The sequence below is a fragment of the Bombus pascuorum genome, chromosome 14 (assembly GCF_905332965.1).
Source record: "Bombus pascuorum chromosome 14, iyBomPasc1.1, whole genome shotgun sequence".
NCBI lineage: Eukaryota > Metazoa > Arthropoda > Insecta > Hymenoptera > Apidae > Bombus > Bombus pascuorum.
Genome location: NC_083501.1, coordinates 7,062,522 through 7,080,459, shown reverse-complemented (window position 1 = coordinate 7,080,459; position 17,938 = coordinate 7,062,522). Strand labels below are relative to the sequence as shown.

At 35.1% G+C, this 17,938-nt stretch overlaps 2 protein-coding genes across 5 annotated transcripts in view; one reads left to right on the top strand and one right to left on the bottom strand.

The window, feature by feature from the left end:
• Nucleotides 1-17,938, top strand: part of LOC132913927 (mastermind-like domain-containing protein 1) — a 173,631-nt gene that overhangs the window by 32,384 nt on the left and 123,309 nt on the right. For 3 of the 4 annotated variants that reach the window (XM_060972592.1, XM_060972590.1, XM_060972591.1), the window contains one exon: nt 13,087-13,338. In XM_060972592.1, the coding sequence (XP_060828575.1) occupies nt 13,087-13,338 (252 nt within the window). Of the gene's footprint in view, nt 1-12,970; nt 12,992-13,086; nt 13,339-17,938 lie in introns of those variants that run through there. The other variant, XM_060972593.1, reaches the window with a different exon arrangement.
• LOC132913952 (transmembrane protein 230) overlaps nt 1-17,938 on the bottom strand; it is a 133,697-nt gene that overhangs the window by 52,969 nt on the left and 62,790 nt on the right. The gene's annotated exons all lie outside the window — the stretch shown is intronic.

The following is a 17,938-nucleotide window of genomic DNA, read 5'->3' as shown; positions in this document are numbered from 1 at the left end:
TGCACTGCCTATGTTTCTGCATATTCAATCCTTTTTCTAGGCATTCTTTTTTATGATTAAAAAAATACAACCTAGATAGAGATTTGTTTCATCTAGTAAACATTACGACATGTACTTTACTTTGGATATTTTATACACTTTTTATGTTACGTACGTTCTGCAGAATTTTACATCTCTAAATATTCCATAAATCCACAACTTCCATAAATTATAATAATCTTCATTTCGCTGTATTCTAAACTCTGTTTCTGAAATAATTCTACTCTTTAAAATAAAATTGCTTACGATTCATGGAATTTTAACTGAAATATTTCTTCGACCATTGATGCAAATTGTTCGAAAGAAGAAAAATACCAGCAACCGCAAAGGGTTAAATGCCTCTGTAAATGTTGCGTGAGGTGATGCGCTGACGAGTCAAGTGTGCCTATTCGTTGATTCGTATTACAGAGGAAGGCGTGTGCGTGTAACGTATATACCTGAGTCAAATTCCTCGTATATCGTGAATCGAGTGTGCATACACGTACTCTGTTCGTGTGTGTCTTCCCCTGTGTCGATTCACTCCTGTATACAGGCGTTACTTTACTGCGGCATACGTGAGTCCATTGATAGCGATGGCTTTGAGCCGTATCCGATCAGGTCAAACACTGTTCAACAAACTTTCCATTTTATCAACAACATACAACTCTATTACTTCTCGAATTTACATTTCATTACGGTCATACTACACTATGGTTAACAACCTAATCGCACGTAATGGATTTAAAAAAAAATTTTTAGGCACAACGAATTAAAGTCATAAACGATTACAATGATTTGAAGAATTTTCAGCTTTTTGTCCAAAGTAGATTAAGTCTATTATCTACGTTTTTATTACGTTTCACAAATTTATAATAATAATAATAATAATACACGTGCAACAAGCTTTAATAAAATTTGTTATTTAATTTCGAATTAAAGTTACAAGTGATTACACGTTCGTTCGAAGGATTTTCATTATTTCTAATTCGAAAGATTGTCTAATAAGAATATTTATATTATACGTATAAAATTGCAGGAAATATCGTTAATACGAGAAAAATATGCACCCATCGCTATCGAGATATGTGTGCGAGCGTAGCCTAAAGGCTGTCTCACAAACAGCTCTCGACGTGTAATGGGGATCTAAATCCAAGTGAAAATAGGAACACGTGTGTGAACGTTGTGTATCGATTTCAATGTATGTAATATGCTGGGACGGTATGAATAAATTTTGAAGCAGACTGTACGACGAATATAGAGGATATAAAAGCGAACGTTATTTCCTTTGATATCTTCGGGCGTTTTTAATACGAATGATATATGTATATCTATAGATTTATCGTTTTAAACTTAAACAGATATGTTTAATCTCTCGAGTAGGTGAATAGAAATTTTCCACGTGCATATTCTTTACATTTATTAGAATGATTCGACGAAATGTTGTAAGGTTAAATAGTTTTTGTTGAGTGTTTAACTTGCAACAATTAGTAATCAACGTAAGCTCATTCTAGATGCACTTTAAGGTTGGTATCGATTGCCGAAGTAGAATAAATCATTCTAGTAGCGGTATATTTGCTCGGGAAACTATGTCTGCCTATGTAATAAACCCATCAAGAACTTCCCCTAACAGATTGTATACTATGTACTTTGAACGAACCTAATATTTAAATTTCAATGCGAATACCAAGTACGTAGGGTAAATAGTTTTTAAGCGTTGAACCGACTAAATTCCATTTATAATCTTAATAAAATTATTCGAATAAAAATCATCGTTTTTTTTTTTTTTCGAGAAAATTCTTTTAATCTTGTTGTTCCACTGGCTTCTTTCTTACATTTCCATGTATTCATGTATCTTCTTTCCTTGGGATATTTTATTCATAAAATTCGTGGAACACAAAGCCAGTAGAATTACATTGAATATTAAAAACTAAATATTTCAAGACTATCTATATTTTAATAATATCTATTGAAATATAACAATAATTTTGAATCGTGTAGACTCAAGGAGAACAGAAAGATTTAATTAGTTAAAAAATTCATCGCGATATCGATATTTTATATTAAAAGAATCTTATATTGTCTTATATTAAAAAAATTTATATTAAAACAATCTCTCTGCTTGCCTTACGTTAATTTCATAACGTCGATTCGGCTTCTTCCTCTCCCTTTCGCTTCCTCCGACTGAAAAATAAACGCAGCAAATAACTTTCAAAGGAACAAGAAATATACATATGTACATATATCCGAGTGACGAATAGAAAGTTTCCTACCCGTATATTCATTCTCGATGTATTCGTTTGTGAATCGTCGCTTAATGTTTTGAGGTGACTCACTGATTGTGACGGGCGCTTAAAGCGCTTAGTAAAATTCATTGTAGAGGGAGACAGACACTGTTTGAGACCTCGATGCGCGAGAGAGATACAACTATAGCTTCTTTTAGAGCGAAGTGTCATCAGGAAAGAGAGACAGATAAACATGGACACAGATAGTATATGTACACAAAAGGTAATGAGAGAGAGAGAGAGAGAGAGAGAGAGAGAGAGAGAGAGAGAGAGAGAGAGACTGAAGGAATGAAATCACAAGAAAGACTAAGTGTTTTGAAGGGTCTTTGGGCAGCTTGGTATATGCGTGCATGTATATATAATTATATATGTTCGTGACAAACATATACACTACAGTAGAGGTAAATAGAGAGGGAGCCACTGCTCCATATCTGATCCTTTCTTTTCTTTCCTTTTCTGAGAGCCATATTTAGATTAGATTTAGACTACATTAGAGAATTGTTTAAATTGCATAATTGCTTGCAAATATTATCCGTTACGCGATCGATATTAACGTTCCATGTTAAAATTTTGAGGTTGTATTATTGCTTCTCAGAAGCCTTATTATTGATTAACTGCAACTTTTGCTTTTATTTGAGTACGTGATTGATATTTGAACTTTTCAAAGAACAAACAATTTACCTTTATATAATACAATACACATAATACAAGAAGTAAGAAACTTTCTGGGAAAGAATCTATATGAGTTATATATTATGGAATTTTTATTTATATTATTATTGCGATAAGATCTTTCATAGCATATATCTTTCAACCGTAGATTCCAAGATAAATTTGAAGAAACAAGGTCTGCCTGTAACACGATCGTTTTTCTTTATTTCTCGATTTATAGAGTCCACAATATTGATTGATGCGATGCTATTGAAATTCACGATGGGATAATATTTTAAATCCTCCGTTTCTTTTTTCTTGCATTCTGCTGTTATCGCGTGGGATAAAGATTTGCAGGAAATCGAAACGCTTTGATCTTTAATTGATAGAGCACACTTTCCCTAAGCTCTTACAGAGACTTAAAGCGAAATCCGTAACGGTTTGTTCCTTGTTTTCTTTTTTCTCCCGTTTTTAATCTCCCGTTTTTTACCGTCGATAAAGAACAAACAAGTTCATTAATTATGTAACAGATCGATTGTTGCAATTAAGTGTTACCGGCAGTTCGCTTTTTCCCCGACTGTAAACGAAAATGTTAACATTTCGCTTTCTTACGTAAACCAAGAGTTGAATAAGCGTAGGAATTACTTAACGACGTCTCTTTTTATATTCATTTTAGCGATTACAGGACGAGAAATAAGTTAATTCGTCGTTTTATTGGTGGCCAATTATATAATGTATCTCATTGTGTTCACGATTAAATGAGAAGAATTCCTCGTTTTTTTTTTTTTATATATGCTTTTTATGCGATAATCATGAAACATTGTTCAGGAGGATCCTGTTTCGTATGCATTATTTATATTAATATATTGCCCTTGTTAATATGTATGAGTGGATAAAACTTCCTGTGTTTAGAATCTGCGTTCTGTTACTTAATACAATCACTGCGTTGCGATATCTCCTCGTCATTTTTTTTTTCAACCATTTTTTTAACGCATTCTTAACTCGAAATATGTAAAGCACGTAAATGCATTATACACGCTATACTTAAGAATGAAAACCGTACTTTTATGGGTAGAGAAACATAAAATTAACGATATTCGAAATATTCAATGGAACTCGGTATCCTCGTATAATTTCGGGTTATGAACTATAATTTTAAACTCGGTACTACCGTGTAATTTTAATCGCGTGCATTTCTTTTCTACTATCTGTCTACTATTTTAGAATATAATACGACCGTAATTTTTATTTTCTTTTGCTATAATTAATTGATAAGCGAAGCAAACGATCTGTGTCTGCTTATATTTATATTCATCGTCAGTTCGAGTAAAGAAAATCAGTCAACTCGTATTCGTATCTCATGACTATCAAACAATTTTCGTTTTACTTTTCCATCGCGTATTTTTATTCGCCATGTCGATTTGAACGTTAGGTTTACTTGTAACGAACATCGCGGTTAATCACGAAATAAAATGTACGATACACGCATACAAGTTGGTAGAACCCATGTTAGAGAGACCAGACAAATCGATATCTTTGTTTCTATGGCCGGTCAGAAAACATCTGGATGATAATGACCGTAGTAGAATATTAAGTTGCAACTAAAGTGTGCTGGCTTGTTTCTTAAACACTTTATACTCGTGACTCAACATCCTGTCGGATCTATTCTAATGTAATAAACTCAACGTTTCAATTTCTCAGAATTACCGCATAACGAAAATAATTCAGTTTGAAAATGGTTACGATACTGGGATTTCAAATATTTATTGTTTGAGTCATGTCGGCAATTAAACGAGATAAAGCGTAGAATTTGTAGACGTGAAAAACTGTTTGTCATTTTTATTCTTAGAATCGGACAACACGTCTTTTTACGGGATTTTGACAAATATTTGTATCTTTTATCGTTTATTATCTTCCATTTATTACGAGAGTCAACTTCAATGTAATTTTTAAATTGACCATTAAAATTTGAGAAACACTCGAGCGAAACTTCAATGTTCTTCAAGGCTTATTTCGTTTTATAACAAAGCGGTAAATCTATTCTATACTCGTCTAGGAATATTTATTCAAAGTGAAAGGAGTTAATTAGCATAGGACTATTTGAAAAGGTCGTTCTCATCCTTTTCTATTCTCATGGAATATCAACTAAGAGTTATGAATCCGTAATTGTTTAATGCTGAAGTACGAAACACACTGGTAATCTCGTATTATGAAAACGTGCTACACATCATATTTCTCTGCGTGGCCTTAAAACGTTACGCGCAGGACTCTTTTTCTCGTTCCTTTTTCTTTCTTGTCTCATCCAGTGTTGGCTCTGGTTGCCAGAGGAAACCCAGGCTATTACATAAAACTCGAAGAAGCACAACAAACTGAATATTACGGTGTTTGGTTGAAAAAATAAGATTAAATGAGATAAAAACGAAATTGAAATCATCATACATATTGTCCATAAAAAATGATTGAAGGGCTATCTCGAGCAAGGGCCTATAGAGGAAATAAAACCAAGTATAATAAAATTGATAATAACGCGAAAAGAAAGATAAGTTATCATTCGTATCTCGTACTAGATTATTGTATTTGTTAGACGAATAGACGAGGTATTATTAAATTTTTGTTTATTATGTAAACACAAAGGAAAGAAACTCCTTTAGTAGTAGAAAACTAAAACTTCCAACGCGATTTACGTAATTCACTGTTTTGTCTTATGAATCTTTCTTCCAGAAAGCTTCTCAATTATATAAAATGTTCTCGGTACAAAAAGTAAACGAAATTTATTATGTTTCCTTCTCTGTTTCATTCGCTTGTTAAATTAGAAACGCACGAATATTATTTATGATAGATAAAAAACATCGATGGAAAAAATATTCTTCCGATGTAAATCTACTCGTAACTCGCCAAACGAAGAATATTATTTAGTCGTGTTTAGCGAGAAAATCCCATCGTATCGCGCCTTTTGCCCGGACGTAATTATTCACAGTTAAAGGATTAACACTTTTCAGTAGTACACGGTCTGTAGCGGCTATTCACTGATGCATTCGCTTCTTCATGCGATTAGCGTGATGCTGCTCTCGGAAACCAGTTCCCCTTAAGAGCAATTACAGAAATGAGACGATATTCCATTTGTAGTTAGTATTTCTACACGGAATAATCATTTTGTCTTCCTCGTCGTACCTTCTCTCTTTGCCACCCTCTTACATTTCCTTCGTTCTTTTGTTCGCTAGTTCCAGCTGCATGACTTTTAAAGATTTTCTAGCTTTCCAGAAGAAGAAAGCGGTTCTCAAGGCAAAAAGATATCCAGGGTGTTTCGTTCCATTTCAAAAAGCTTGCCCAAGTTTTTGCAAAGAAAGAGAGGGAGAGAGAGAGAGGGAGAGGGAGAGAGTAGATCGTTCTTCTGCTCATTAAGTTCATAAAGTCATTTGCTTGACCTATTTTCCATCGAAAAGCAGCACTCGCACCACTACTAACACGACGAATCGATTAGTAATCAATTAAGCCCTCGTTTTACAAATTATCCCTCTATAAAACGTTATATCGAAAGAATTTTTAGAAAGAAGAACAGATCCTTTATATTCTTATCGAATTTAACTTTATATATCGATCGTTGAAAGCATAGAAGCAAGTTTGCAGGGGGCGGTATTAAGACGTATCGACTAATAAATTTATTAACGCCACGTCGGTTTATATTGGATTTAATTAATATCCTCTAAAGGTACTCGAATTAATTAATGGCTACGAGAAAGGATTTGAACAAAATTATTATTTCACCGGCCGTGTATACGTATAATATTCCAGTGTAAAATGAATAAAAGAAATGTCGATTTGCATTTCACAAGTTTGAAACAGCGAATGTAATTATTAATTATTCGCGAGAAAAGGAGCCCTGCAATTCTCGTAATTTAATACATTCATAATACGCGTGCAAAACATTCTGCTATATTTCAAATTTAATACCTGTGTATATTCGTACAATTTCAATATTATTATTAATTAAAAATCTTCCACGGTAAGTGTTCAAATATTTTTTCTATCGTGTGTGTGTGTGTGTGTCTGTCGAAGTAAAATTTAGAATATGTGTACATAATTAATCTCCCTGCTTTGAAACTACTATCTTTGGATTCCACCGAGAAACTATCGTACGTTATAAAAAAGAAAGTTCAGAAATTCGACGTGTACGAGAACAAAGTCCAGCCAATTTTTTTTTTGCTTTTCCTCTCTCTCTCTCTCTCTCTAAGGTCCTAGCAAATTAACACGTTGAGCGCCACTGGTCATGACTGACAACGAGCATAAATAATAAACCGATCGTAACGTTCCGTGTGTGTACATGGATAAAATGTGCTTGAACGAGGCATCGACAACGCACGCTGAATAATACATGCGCTGTCGTTCTCGATGCCGCGGAGAAATATTTGGCAGGGCCGGTACGCGCGATGGTAATTGGAGTGTGTGTGCGGGTAAATAATGAAGGCAGAAACGCGCCACGAAAATCCATGCACAGCAACCAAGTGACTACGCGGCACGCGGACACGTACAACGTTTCGGAGGGGATGGTAAAAACGTAAGAGGGAGGAGAAATGGTGGAGGAGGAGGAGGAGGAAGAGTAGAAGGAGAAAGAGAGAGAAAAGAGGGAAAAGAAGGAAAAAAAGAAGGGCCGGTAGATGCAATTGCGATATCAATGGCGTTGGGGGTTCGCAGGCGATGCAGCTGTAGCGGAGAAACGAGATTAACGCTATAAATACCATTGGTGGCCAAGCCAGGCTTGTGTCTTGACCGACGAGAAACTCTTGTCCGCGACTGTACCCTTAAAACATTGGAAATAGTTATGGCAGTGGTGCTCATCCAATGGCTATCGTTCCGCATTTATTGATTCAATTATGTAACCGAGCACTCGATTGACAGCAGGAATATGGCCCTCGTATCGTGCCTGATCGTTTTTATTTCCTGTAATTGATTGGCTTCGATGCACTTTTTTCCCACCCCGTTCTGCATTCGTCTCTCTCTAGGTTTTTCCAATCGTTGCTATTATTGTTGCTTGTTGCGCTGATTTTTAGCATTTGTATTTTGATGAATATAGAATAAATAAGAAATGGTTGAACAACCGCTAGGTTTTGTACGAGCCATTGTTATTGATAATTGGATTGTTGAATTTGTAATACGATTTGAAATGTTGGATTATTGGATTATAATATGATAGGAAATGTATGGTTTTTAACGATTCATGAATCGCTGAATATTAACAACCGCCTGTCTATGTACGTAAATGTTTGCAGGATAAAAATTGTTTATGTCGGAAATAAAAATGTTGCGGATAAAAATGTTTATTGGAAAACAAGAAACCGTTGGCGTCGACACGCAGGAACGATATAACGCAATTGAACATTTTGTACGTCGTAACCTAATAATTCAATTGTTAGCAATATTATATGAAATCATTCGGTTATTCTGTACGTATATTTAGAATAGCAAGGAAACGCGTTTGATTCGAGGGAATAGAATATATCAGAAGAATAGATTGTTATTAGGTTGACTTAACGGGCAATTAAGCCCGATGCAATCGCGGTAGGAAATAGCTGTGCTATTGAAGTATCAGAGTTAACGAAGTAATTGTGTGTTTTTACACAACACAACCTCTAACATTACCGTATACGTATATCCTGAATCGGAATTAAATAACGAGACGATTATTTTCTTCTGTTCTATATCTAGACGAGCATGTACAATAATTTTATATATATTTATATTTTTGCTTTTCTTAAAAATTCCAGTTTATAATAACGGGAACAAACGCGTCCTTCGTATGTACGGTGGATCGGGAAACGTAGAAATGGTAGAGAGATATAAATTGACAATTCTGCTATGTCGATTTTATACTGAAATCCGTTCGATTTGAAATTGAGCGTGTAAGTAAAGCAAAAGAAGCAACGGACAAACTCTGGCTGCAAAGTCGACGCGAGTCTATAGAGACCGAAGTTAAGCAAAGAAAGACAGCGCAACGCATTTTTCTTTTTCACTCGGTTGCTATTGGATATTCTGAATTACGATGGCAATCTTTCTCATTGCCGTGAAAGCTCGGGACATCGCATTTGCAATTCGATACGCGGTGATGCTTCAGTTCGTATTAACTAACGGCTGCATAGAAAAGGTGAATATTTCGCTTCGTTATAAAAATTGAACGTCTGTTGAGGAGCAGTTATATCGAATTCATCCCTCTTTCAACTTTTGATGAGCAGCTTGTAGAAAATTATTCATGCCAGATTACTTAGCTTCACTCGAGTATGTACTATTAATTCATATACATACATACTGCCAAGTCGAATGGCTATATGACTACTATGTGGTATGGTACAAACGATTCTACCTTACTCTATATTTCAGTCGATATTCTATATATAAAACTATGTCTAATTATATAATAATTCATCTCCTTTACCAACATTTCTTCATATATCAAACTTTCCTGCTAACTTCTTTATGACGGACATGGACGTGAAACGATAAAAAATTTAATCCACCCCCCTCCGATTCGTCTTTCAGTCAGGCAACTGAAAGCTTTTACGGGAATGGTCTTTTTGAAAAATCGAGGAAAGCAAGAGGGCGGACTCTATATTTGCAACGGGATGGGGCGGGTCGGGACTGTAGTTTTCTTAAATTTGATATTTCATTTGGCTAAGTACGCTGCCTTGCTCGTAACGCGACGCTTCAATTACGTTTAATTAAATTATGTTATATAATTATTAGTATCGTTTAATTAAATTATGCAGAAATTTTAGTATTCCGTTCACGTGTGACGAGCGGAATATAGCGAAGCGTGCGAAACTTGGTTAAAAAGTTCCGGGTCTAAGGTGCATCTCTAAAATAAGTCTCTGAGAAAATTAAATCGCAGCACGGCAATATATATCGGATAAGATTAGATGTGTTTACTTTATAATAGCTACATCTACACAATACGTACGTACATATATGTGTATAAAGTGGTTTCAAAGTACCAAAGCATCCTTTTGCATTAACGGCATTTGTATTCCGGATGCTGTGCGTAACTCTTTGATCGATATCACGATAGTATGAAAATCATTTCATCTGGCAAAAACCTAGCGAAAGAACTTCCCGTCCCGTTTTTCGCTGAATTCTTTTATATTTCCCTGTTATATGCTTTTTCACACGTTAACGGAATCTTTGAACGAGGAGCATACGTTGTTACGATTACTCAATATCTATTTATCGACTACGATCGTATTAAGATTATCCAATATAACGTCTGACGAAAATACTTATGGAAACATTTGTACGAAACATTTCGAAACTATATTACCGCCGCGGCGAAGCACGACTATCCTGATTATGCTAAGCAAAAATTTGAAACTCGATACAACCGTGTCTCGTTACTACGACGCTAATTAAATTTTACAGTAAAAGTTGTCGATGGTAAGCTGGATGTTGTTCGAGTACTGTAATAGTAAAAGTAATATACCCGATAACATACGTAATTACCGGTTAGTTTTAGTTAATCACCTTGAAATGATACATATGTATGGTGGCGCGAAAAATTTGGCTTCGGCACCGATTCCGCGTAATTGATGCGCGTGATGCACTCGTGCATTCGGAATTGCACAGAACCGCATCGCTGCCCTCGCGTGCTTCGTTAATCACGCACGTTGACGGTTGAATCTTGGCAAAAAGAAAAGGGGAGAAGGAAAGAAGTGAACGCATTCGCGAGAGAGTAAAAGAGAGAGAAAGAGAGAGTGGAAGGGAGAAGGTATAAAAGACATGAATGCGAGTCGTTGCTCGCTTTGCTGTTCGTACAGGAAGCTCATCGAGAGTTATGCGCAGGACTGTACTTACGTGCACCGTGCACTCTTCGTTTATCGAATTTCTTCTTTGTCTTTTTCTTTGCTCTCCGTAAAATAATAAACGCTCTTTTTTTCGTCCTTTAATAACACCGGTGATTTTTTACAGGATAAATGAAAACCTAGGATTATATCTTAGGTCACTCGTTTATTTAACATTATAAATTAAGATAAAATGAAACAGCAAGCATCGAAACTTGTAATTAGAAAAACAATTATTTTATTAGTCGATTTAATTTAATTGCGTTTAATTTATATGTATTCTATGGAAATAATGATACAAGTTTCAAGAAATGAAATTAAACGAAAATAAAATTAGTAGAAATGACTAAAAGTTAAATGCAACAGTACGACAGTAAAAATGACAATAGTAATCGTAACACTGGTAATAATAACGATAATATGATGATAATAATAATAATCGTTAAACCGAGAAGAAGAGAGTTTCAAGTATTGAGGATTATAATTATAATTAGAAAAATTGTAAATAGTATTAGTACAGAAATGATTAATTCTAGTGAATTAGAAAGGGAATCTATTTCATCGTGTCAATAAGATTAGATAAAATAAAGAGTAGAATTGTAAATATTACGTCATTCGCTTAAAACGGACAAATTTTTCCTCATTTCGGTCGCTATGAAATTTTATTAAACGACAAGATAATAATAATAATAATCAGAATGGTTTAAAAGATAAAATATGTAATTTTACGTAAAAGCAGTGACCGAGTATTTCTCGTGAAAATTGTAGCAATTGCCGAGAAGAATTGAAAAATTTGCAGAATGATGGAATACACGTAGTTCCAGAAAATAACAGATAATAAATTCCGGAAAATTTTATCTAAAGGAATTAAAATTTTATAGAATAATCTAACATTATTATCATTTTTAAAACTTTAGATAAGAGATAACGTGGAGGTTAGTGTATACATACTCATTGAAATTACTTGTTATATTTTAGTTGACATGTGTTTGCGATTCGCTCGATAAAGTAATCAGTTCTTATCTGAGTATGACTTTTTTTTTTTTTTAGAAGCTCATTTTTAAATGTCACATGTATAAATAACTGACACGAAGAACGGTTGTATTGATAATCTATATTCCTCCAAAAGTGACATAAAATATATACGTATAAAATATTATAACAGGTATATTTTAGGAAGATTGTTTTAGAAACTATGTTATTTTCTTACCGAGCGAACAAAGTGTAGGGAGAGAACCGATATTCCCGTCACGGACTGTACGAGAAGCCATTTTGAATCTTCCTCGGAAAATTTATTACTTTACCTTCATTAGTTTCCACGTTATCCGAGTTTAAACACGCTGTATCGTTTTCTATTCAGTCTCGTAAATGAGCTCACGGTTTATTAATGAACGTCAACCGATTATAGTAAAATTGTATAATTGTGGATCGTAATTGAAGTGTCGTGAATTTATCGGAAGGAAAGACGTTTATATCGATCGACGAGAAATCCTATCGATCGTTAAAGAACTGAAAATAATTTTCATTTTCTTGGAACTATAAGTTGCTGATATTCGTTTACCAGGAAAAAGAGATGTTTTTTTTTTAAAGCATGTGCTTTTTGAAGGAGCACATTGTTACAAATGAGGGCCTCTGGCGTGGGATATGAGTCATCTAACGACTTGTTTCACTTGACGAACATCCATAAAACTGAACTGACGGCTTACAAATAAGCATACTCGACACCAGCCTTAAAATTACTCCGATGTTTCGCTCAACCTTATTTTTGCATGTTGCATGATTTCACAGAAAATGAAAAAGCGCTAATTAATTTTACTCGAGTAATCAATTTAATTAAATTCAATTTAAATATAATTTTACTCGTTAAATATATCTTTATACATTTTCTACAGTTTTTCCTATTACGCGTATTTTTCTACCACACAAATTTCTAACAAAATACGTAAATAAACGCATAGATACCTATACTCTACTTATTATATAATTTTCTATCATTCAAGTATCGAAATTTCTCATTCAAAACATAAATCTTGTACATAGATCGTCTGTTTGTAAATTTCAAACACATCGGACATATATCTAAACTCGATCAGTTTATAAACACAAAGACTCGTCAACGTTCGAAGCGAAGGTTGCCGAAATTACGCGTCCGAAAGGAAATCTCTCAGTCGTTCGCGTACCGTGCTAGGTACTAGCCGTTCCTAATACGCAAATAAGGTTTGTAGAAACGAACGAAGCTTATGTAAATTACGTACAATTTTCTCGCTACGTACACGTTTCGATTTCTAATATAAAATTGATCTCTGTTGCAGTTGTTGGGCGGTGCTTGCTTCAGCCACGGTCCGTACACGTTCTATAAAGCAGTTCGAATAGGAAACGGTCGTGTACTTCGTCTTGGAAGCTTCTTCCTCACGAAATTGTGGAGCGATGCAGATCTCGTCAGCATCGGGGAACTTCAGTTGCTGTGGATGGACAGCAGGGGACCGAATCAACCTCTGGCATCTTTACGGCTGTACTTTTTACCGGAGAACACCCCGGATGGCCGAAGGGACACGCACGGAGAGGTGAGTGATTCTCGTCTTTTTATCCATGTACTTGTTTCTCTTTGTCGAGTCTCCAAATGAATCTATCACTCGACACAAATACTTCGCTTCCAGTAGATTGTGAGTATCGGAGATATACGTGATAAGTCAGATATTTTTGTTTTTCATACGAGTTTTCGTATAAGTTTTCGATTAATATTAGCCAATTAAGCGTTAGCATAATATTTCCACCTTATGTGGTTCGATCGAACAGATTGTTTCTCTTTAGACGAAGTTGTATTGTTTTAACCAGCGAATATGATAAGGCTGGGAAATCAACAGAATCGTACTTAGTATATTTTTCTCTAGTAATATTCGTTTGTTTCTATTTTATTCGATCGTACGTTGTTGTAACTACAGAGGGTAGAAAGTAACGTTTTCGAGCAATGAATCAGTCGAATTGCCTATTCAGTCGCTCTCGTTGTGAAAATAATGAATTAGAGAAGCAATGTTGGTTCACGGGCGATAGCAGCGCGTAAATAGTTATGCGCTGGAAAATAGAAAGTAATATTTAAACCGATAAATCAGCTGGGATTGCTACATTGTGACTTTATTGCGAAAGTAACGGAGAGATGTATAAGATACAGATAGTAAGATAGGTAAGTATAATTCAAAGTAAAATGGTAAAATAGTAAATCTCACGGCAAAAATACGTAGAAAAGATAATCTCGTTTCGCGATAGAACCGAGCGAATTACTCGAGTGTAATCTTTTATTCGAGTTAATTGCCCCAGATAAGATAATAAGCAATCTTTTTCCTTTTAACTTTAAAATATAAAGTACAGCATTAATTGAACATACATATAATCAGGCTGAAACGACGTTTAAGAAGCAGGACGAAATATAATACAACGTTGAAATTTTTCGTACAAAGAAGCAGTAAAAGAGGAGAATATTTTATATTGCCAAGTCTAATAATAATTATAAAATACGTGAGACCGATTTCACGCGTTTTCACATTACAATAGGTCGATGTAATTTTATTTTAGTTTGATTAATTTCCAGATATTTCATTCTTCGGTGCTGTTTTTCAATTCGTGTGAAATATACGTTAGAATACGAGTTAAGATGAAGTATGTGACTTCCAAAATTAAATGATTTCATAGAAACTGTTGAAATCGTTGAAACCAGAAGTCATCTATAACTTGTTCAGATGACGTTCTATATGAGTCATAAATCTTTTCGGCCAGCGAACAATGCAATTTAATTGCCCTCTCTTCCAAGACATAGTAATCATGGTTACGCGGCGATATAAAGTGGTAGAACAACGATCGCGTTTCCATCGGAATGATTTAAAAGATCGTCGAACGATTAGGAGTGTCGTAATGCCAGAATTTTTCTGAATTCTCTGCCGGCTAATTTTAGCGATGCGATGCAACCTTGATCTAATTCATTGGTCGACCACGTTGCTCGAAACAATTCTATATTCCTCTGCTGAATGCGCAACAAAAAAACCTCAACTCGAAACGTGATTCTTACGAAATCAGAATGTGCACATGTATTTGTGAGCCTTTTTTTACTTTACATAATACTTCACACAGACGTGTTCTATGATACGTTTAAACGTCAACTTTGTAATTACCAAGGGGGTCTTGTTTTTTCTGTTTATCTTCCTTTGATAAACATTATTTTTCACACGCATTACATAAAAAGGAGAAAAACACTTGGGATCGGTTTCCACGGAATAAATAACGTACAAGTAACATCCTCTTATCTAAAGTTTATCCCGGTCGAAAAGTTGCAAAGCGAATAATTGTAATTTAGCTGGTAATCGCTGGCAAACACTCGAACGCGTCGTTCCACAACGAGGAAATGCTCTTTCGACGTCGTAAACCGGTTTACGTTCTGTTTTTTCCACGTTGCTCGAACATTTCATCGACAAAAATCACTCGGAGCACGCTTTGGGTAAATCGCGTTTTTTTCGCGTGACGACTGACCATTAACCTCTCATTAAATTCTATGGTACCGCAAAAATTTCTGTCGTTTTTCCTTTCGATCTTCTCTTTTCTTCTTTCCCTTTTCTTCCTTTTTTCTTTCCTTTTGACAAAATTAATTTAATATGGTGTACAAACGGTGTATTCGTTTTTGCGTTGGGCTCGTGTATCGTATGGGATTGCAGCCCATTTCTACCGGCCCAAAGCTATAGTTTAACTAAAATTAATCTGTCTTATAATAACGCGATTATCGCTGCCACGGTAGTGTTCAGGGCACATTCGTGTACTCGGAATCAAATTCACCTTGTATTATGCTAACGACATGCTAATGGCCCCTTCTTTAACGACCGTTTCCTTTTGTGAGTTCGCTTTTGATTCCTCGAGTTCTCCTTGTCGGCCGTAGCTTCCCATCTGGCGATATTAATTACGAAATATCGTATCCGCCAGGCGTTTTGTATGCCGAAACAAAAGCAAAAAGGAAAAAGAAAAGGAAGGAACGATAGAGAAGAGGAATATGCCTCGACTTCATCGCCAATAAACTTTCCCTTGTTCCCAGTACTAAATTGCATTATATCATTTCGCGGTAGATCGATAAATATTCAGAAGCTGCATTGATCGATTATAACGTGAATCGACGCGTATATGTAACTCGGCGTAAAGTGATTAATAATTGCGAGTTTATATTTATTAATGCGAAACGACAATGCGCGCGAGAAGCGAAGAGAATCAATTGGGTCGAAGTGGGATAACAATAAAAAGAAAAAGAAACGAAGGAGAGAAAGAGAGAGAAGAAAAATATGAAACGAATTGGCGGAGTTGAAAAATTTATGGAATTCCGAGGCACGCTCGTGAAACGAAATATAGATTTATTTCCCCCTGCTAATAGAGGAACGCGAAAAACGAGTAATCGGTGTTATCGAATTTTGTTCGCCGGGAAAACGCAATGTGTACTCGATAATTTCATTGAGACTCGATAATTTTCTTGAACGAACAGTGCGTTCGTATACGCGCATACTTTGGATTCACGCGTCGCATTTGCATAAATCTATTAAAATTCATAGCGTCCTAATCAAGTAATTCTCGACGCTTGTCATAATGAAAAAAGAAAAAAAAGAAAGGATGTAGAGGGGAAAAACGTCGGAATGAAATCGTTTTTATCGTTGGAAAAATACGCGATAAAATCAGGAAGACTCGAGATGTGCGATAAAATTGCAACGTTGTAAGATACGCTCGTTGAAAAAGTCCAAAATGAGAACGTGATTGGCAACTGAATATGGTGGGATATTAGGAAAAAAAAAAGAAAAATAAATAGTTGCTGCGAGAGATGGATAGTGGAAGAGAGATTTACGAGCCTGGGCTTTGAAAGTATCGCGGCGTGGAATTTTTTGTTATTATAGAAGTATTACGCTTACATCGTTTACACAAGGAACGCTTAACGCAATTTTTTAGAAAAAGAAAAGAGAGAAAAAAAGAGAGGGAGGCAGTAGATGCAGATCTGTATGTTGTTCCTGCGGCTTTCATACTTGCCGGATTTTATTCAAAACCATATTTGCATTCTCATTATTTTTTTGCCCCTCCCTCGTTTGAGCTTCTCTGAAATTCCGCGGAGTTCCATACTTATAATTCATTTCCCGTCTTCTCTAAGCATTAAATTTGTTTCTTTTCTACGTTCTAAAGGTGCGAGTAATGTAATATAATATATCTAACGCCAGAACGTTAATTTGGAACGTACTGGATATCACATTGTGTTTTCATTAACGACTTTTGCCATTATTTCCCGCTATAAATCACGACATAAATTCAAATTTATGGATTGCGAGAACGAAAATTTTAAAGAATATGCTGATCGATCTGGCTATTTTGCTAATAATTTGTTAAAGCTATATATTACCGATTTAAACGAATATATTTAGTAGAAATGACACGGGAATTACAGTCAAACGTCTAACGTGGAAATTTATTGCGTAAATGTAACACGATCGTTGCATAACATTATTGTAACAGAAAATATAAATTGTGCTTGAGTGGCGTTTACCGAGTAATTTATCTAACAGAAGTATAATGAATCTAGTAAATATCATTATTATCGTTAAATATTAACAAATAATAATTATACCAATTGTACCCTGTTAAATCTCTCTGAATCTCTGGCACAGTTTGCAAAATTTCAACAGAAGTAAAGCAGAGATATGCAAAAAAAGGCTAGATTTAAAGGATAGAGGAGGTTAATAGAGGCAAAAGCGTAAAGTACAGAGTGGCAGATGTAAAAATGCTGCAGAAGGCTCTACACAAGCAAAATCCCTCGTTGGATGGTTAGGGTGGATTTTGGGGTTGGCCTGTTCTACTATCGAGACATTGTCAATTAAGCGCAGCCCTTCGCTCGTCATTTTCACTGTTTACAGGCTGGTTAGCTTGAAAGCATCGTATACTACAGTCTAGAAATGGATTTTGTTTCTCTCGTGGCATGCAGAAATTCAATTTGAGATTTTTCTCAAATTCATCCTCAGTCGTCTGTCCGTCATTTTTATTTAACAATTTTCAAAGGATGAATTTCCAGAATTAAATCTGCCCGGTAAATATAGAGAAATATAGTTGTTTAAAATAATGTAAGATAAAACAGAACACGGATAAATCGATGTATACACGGTA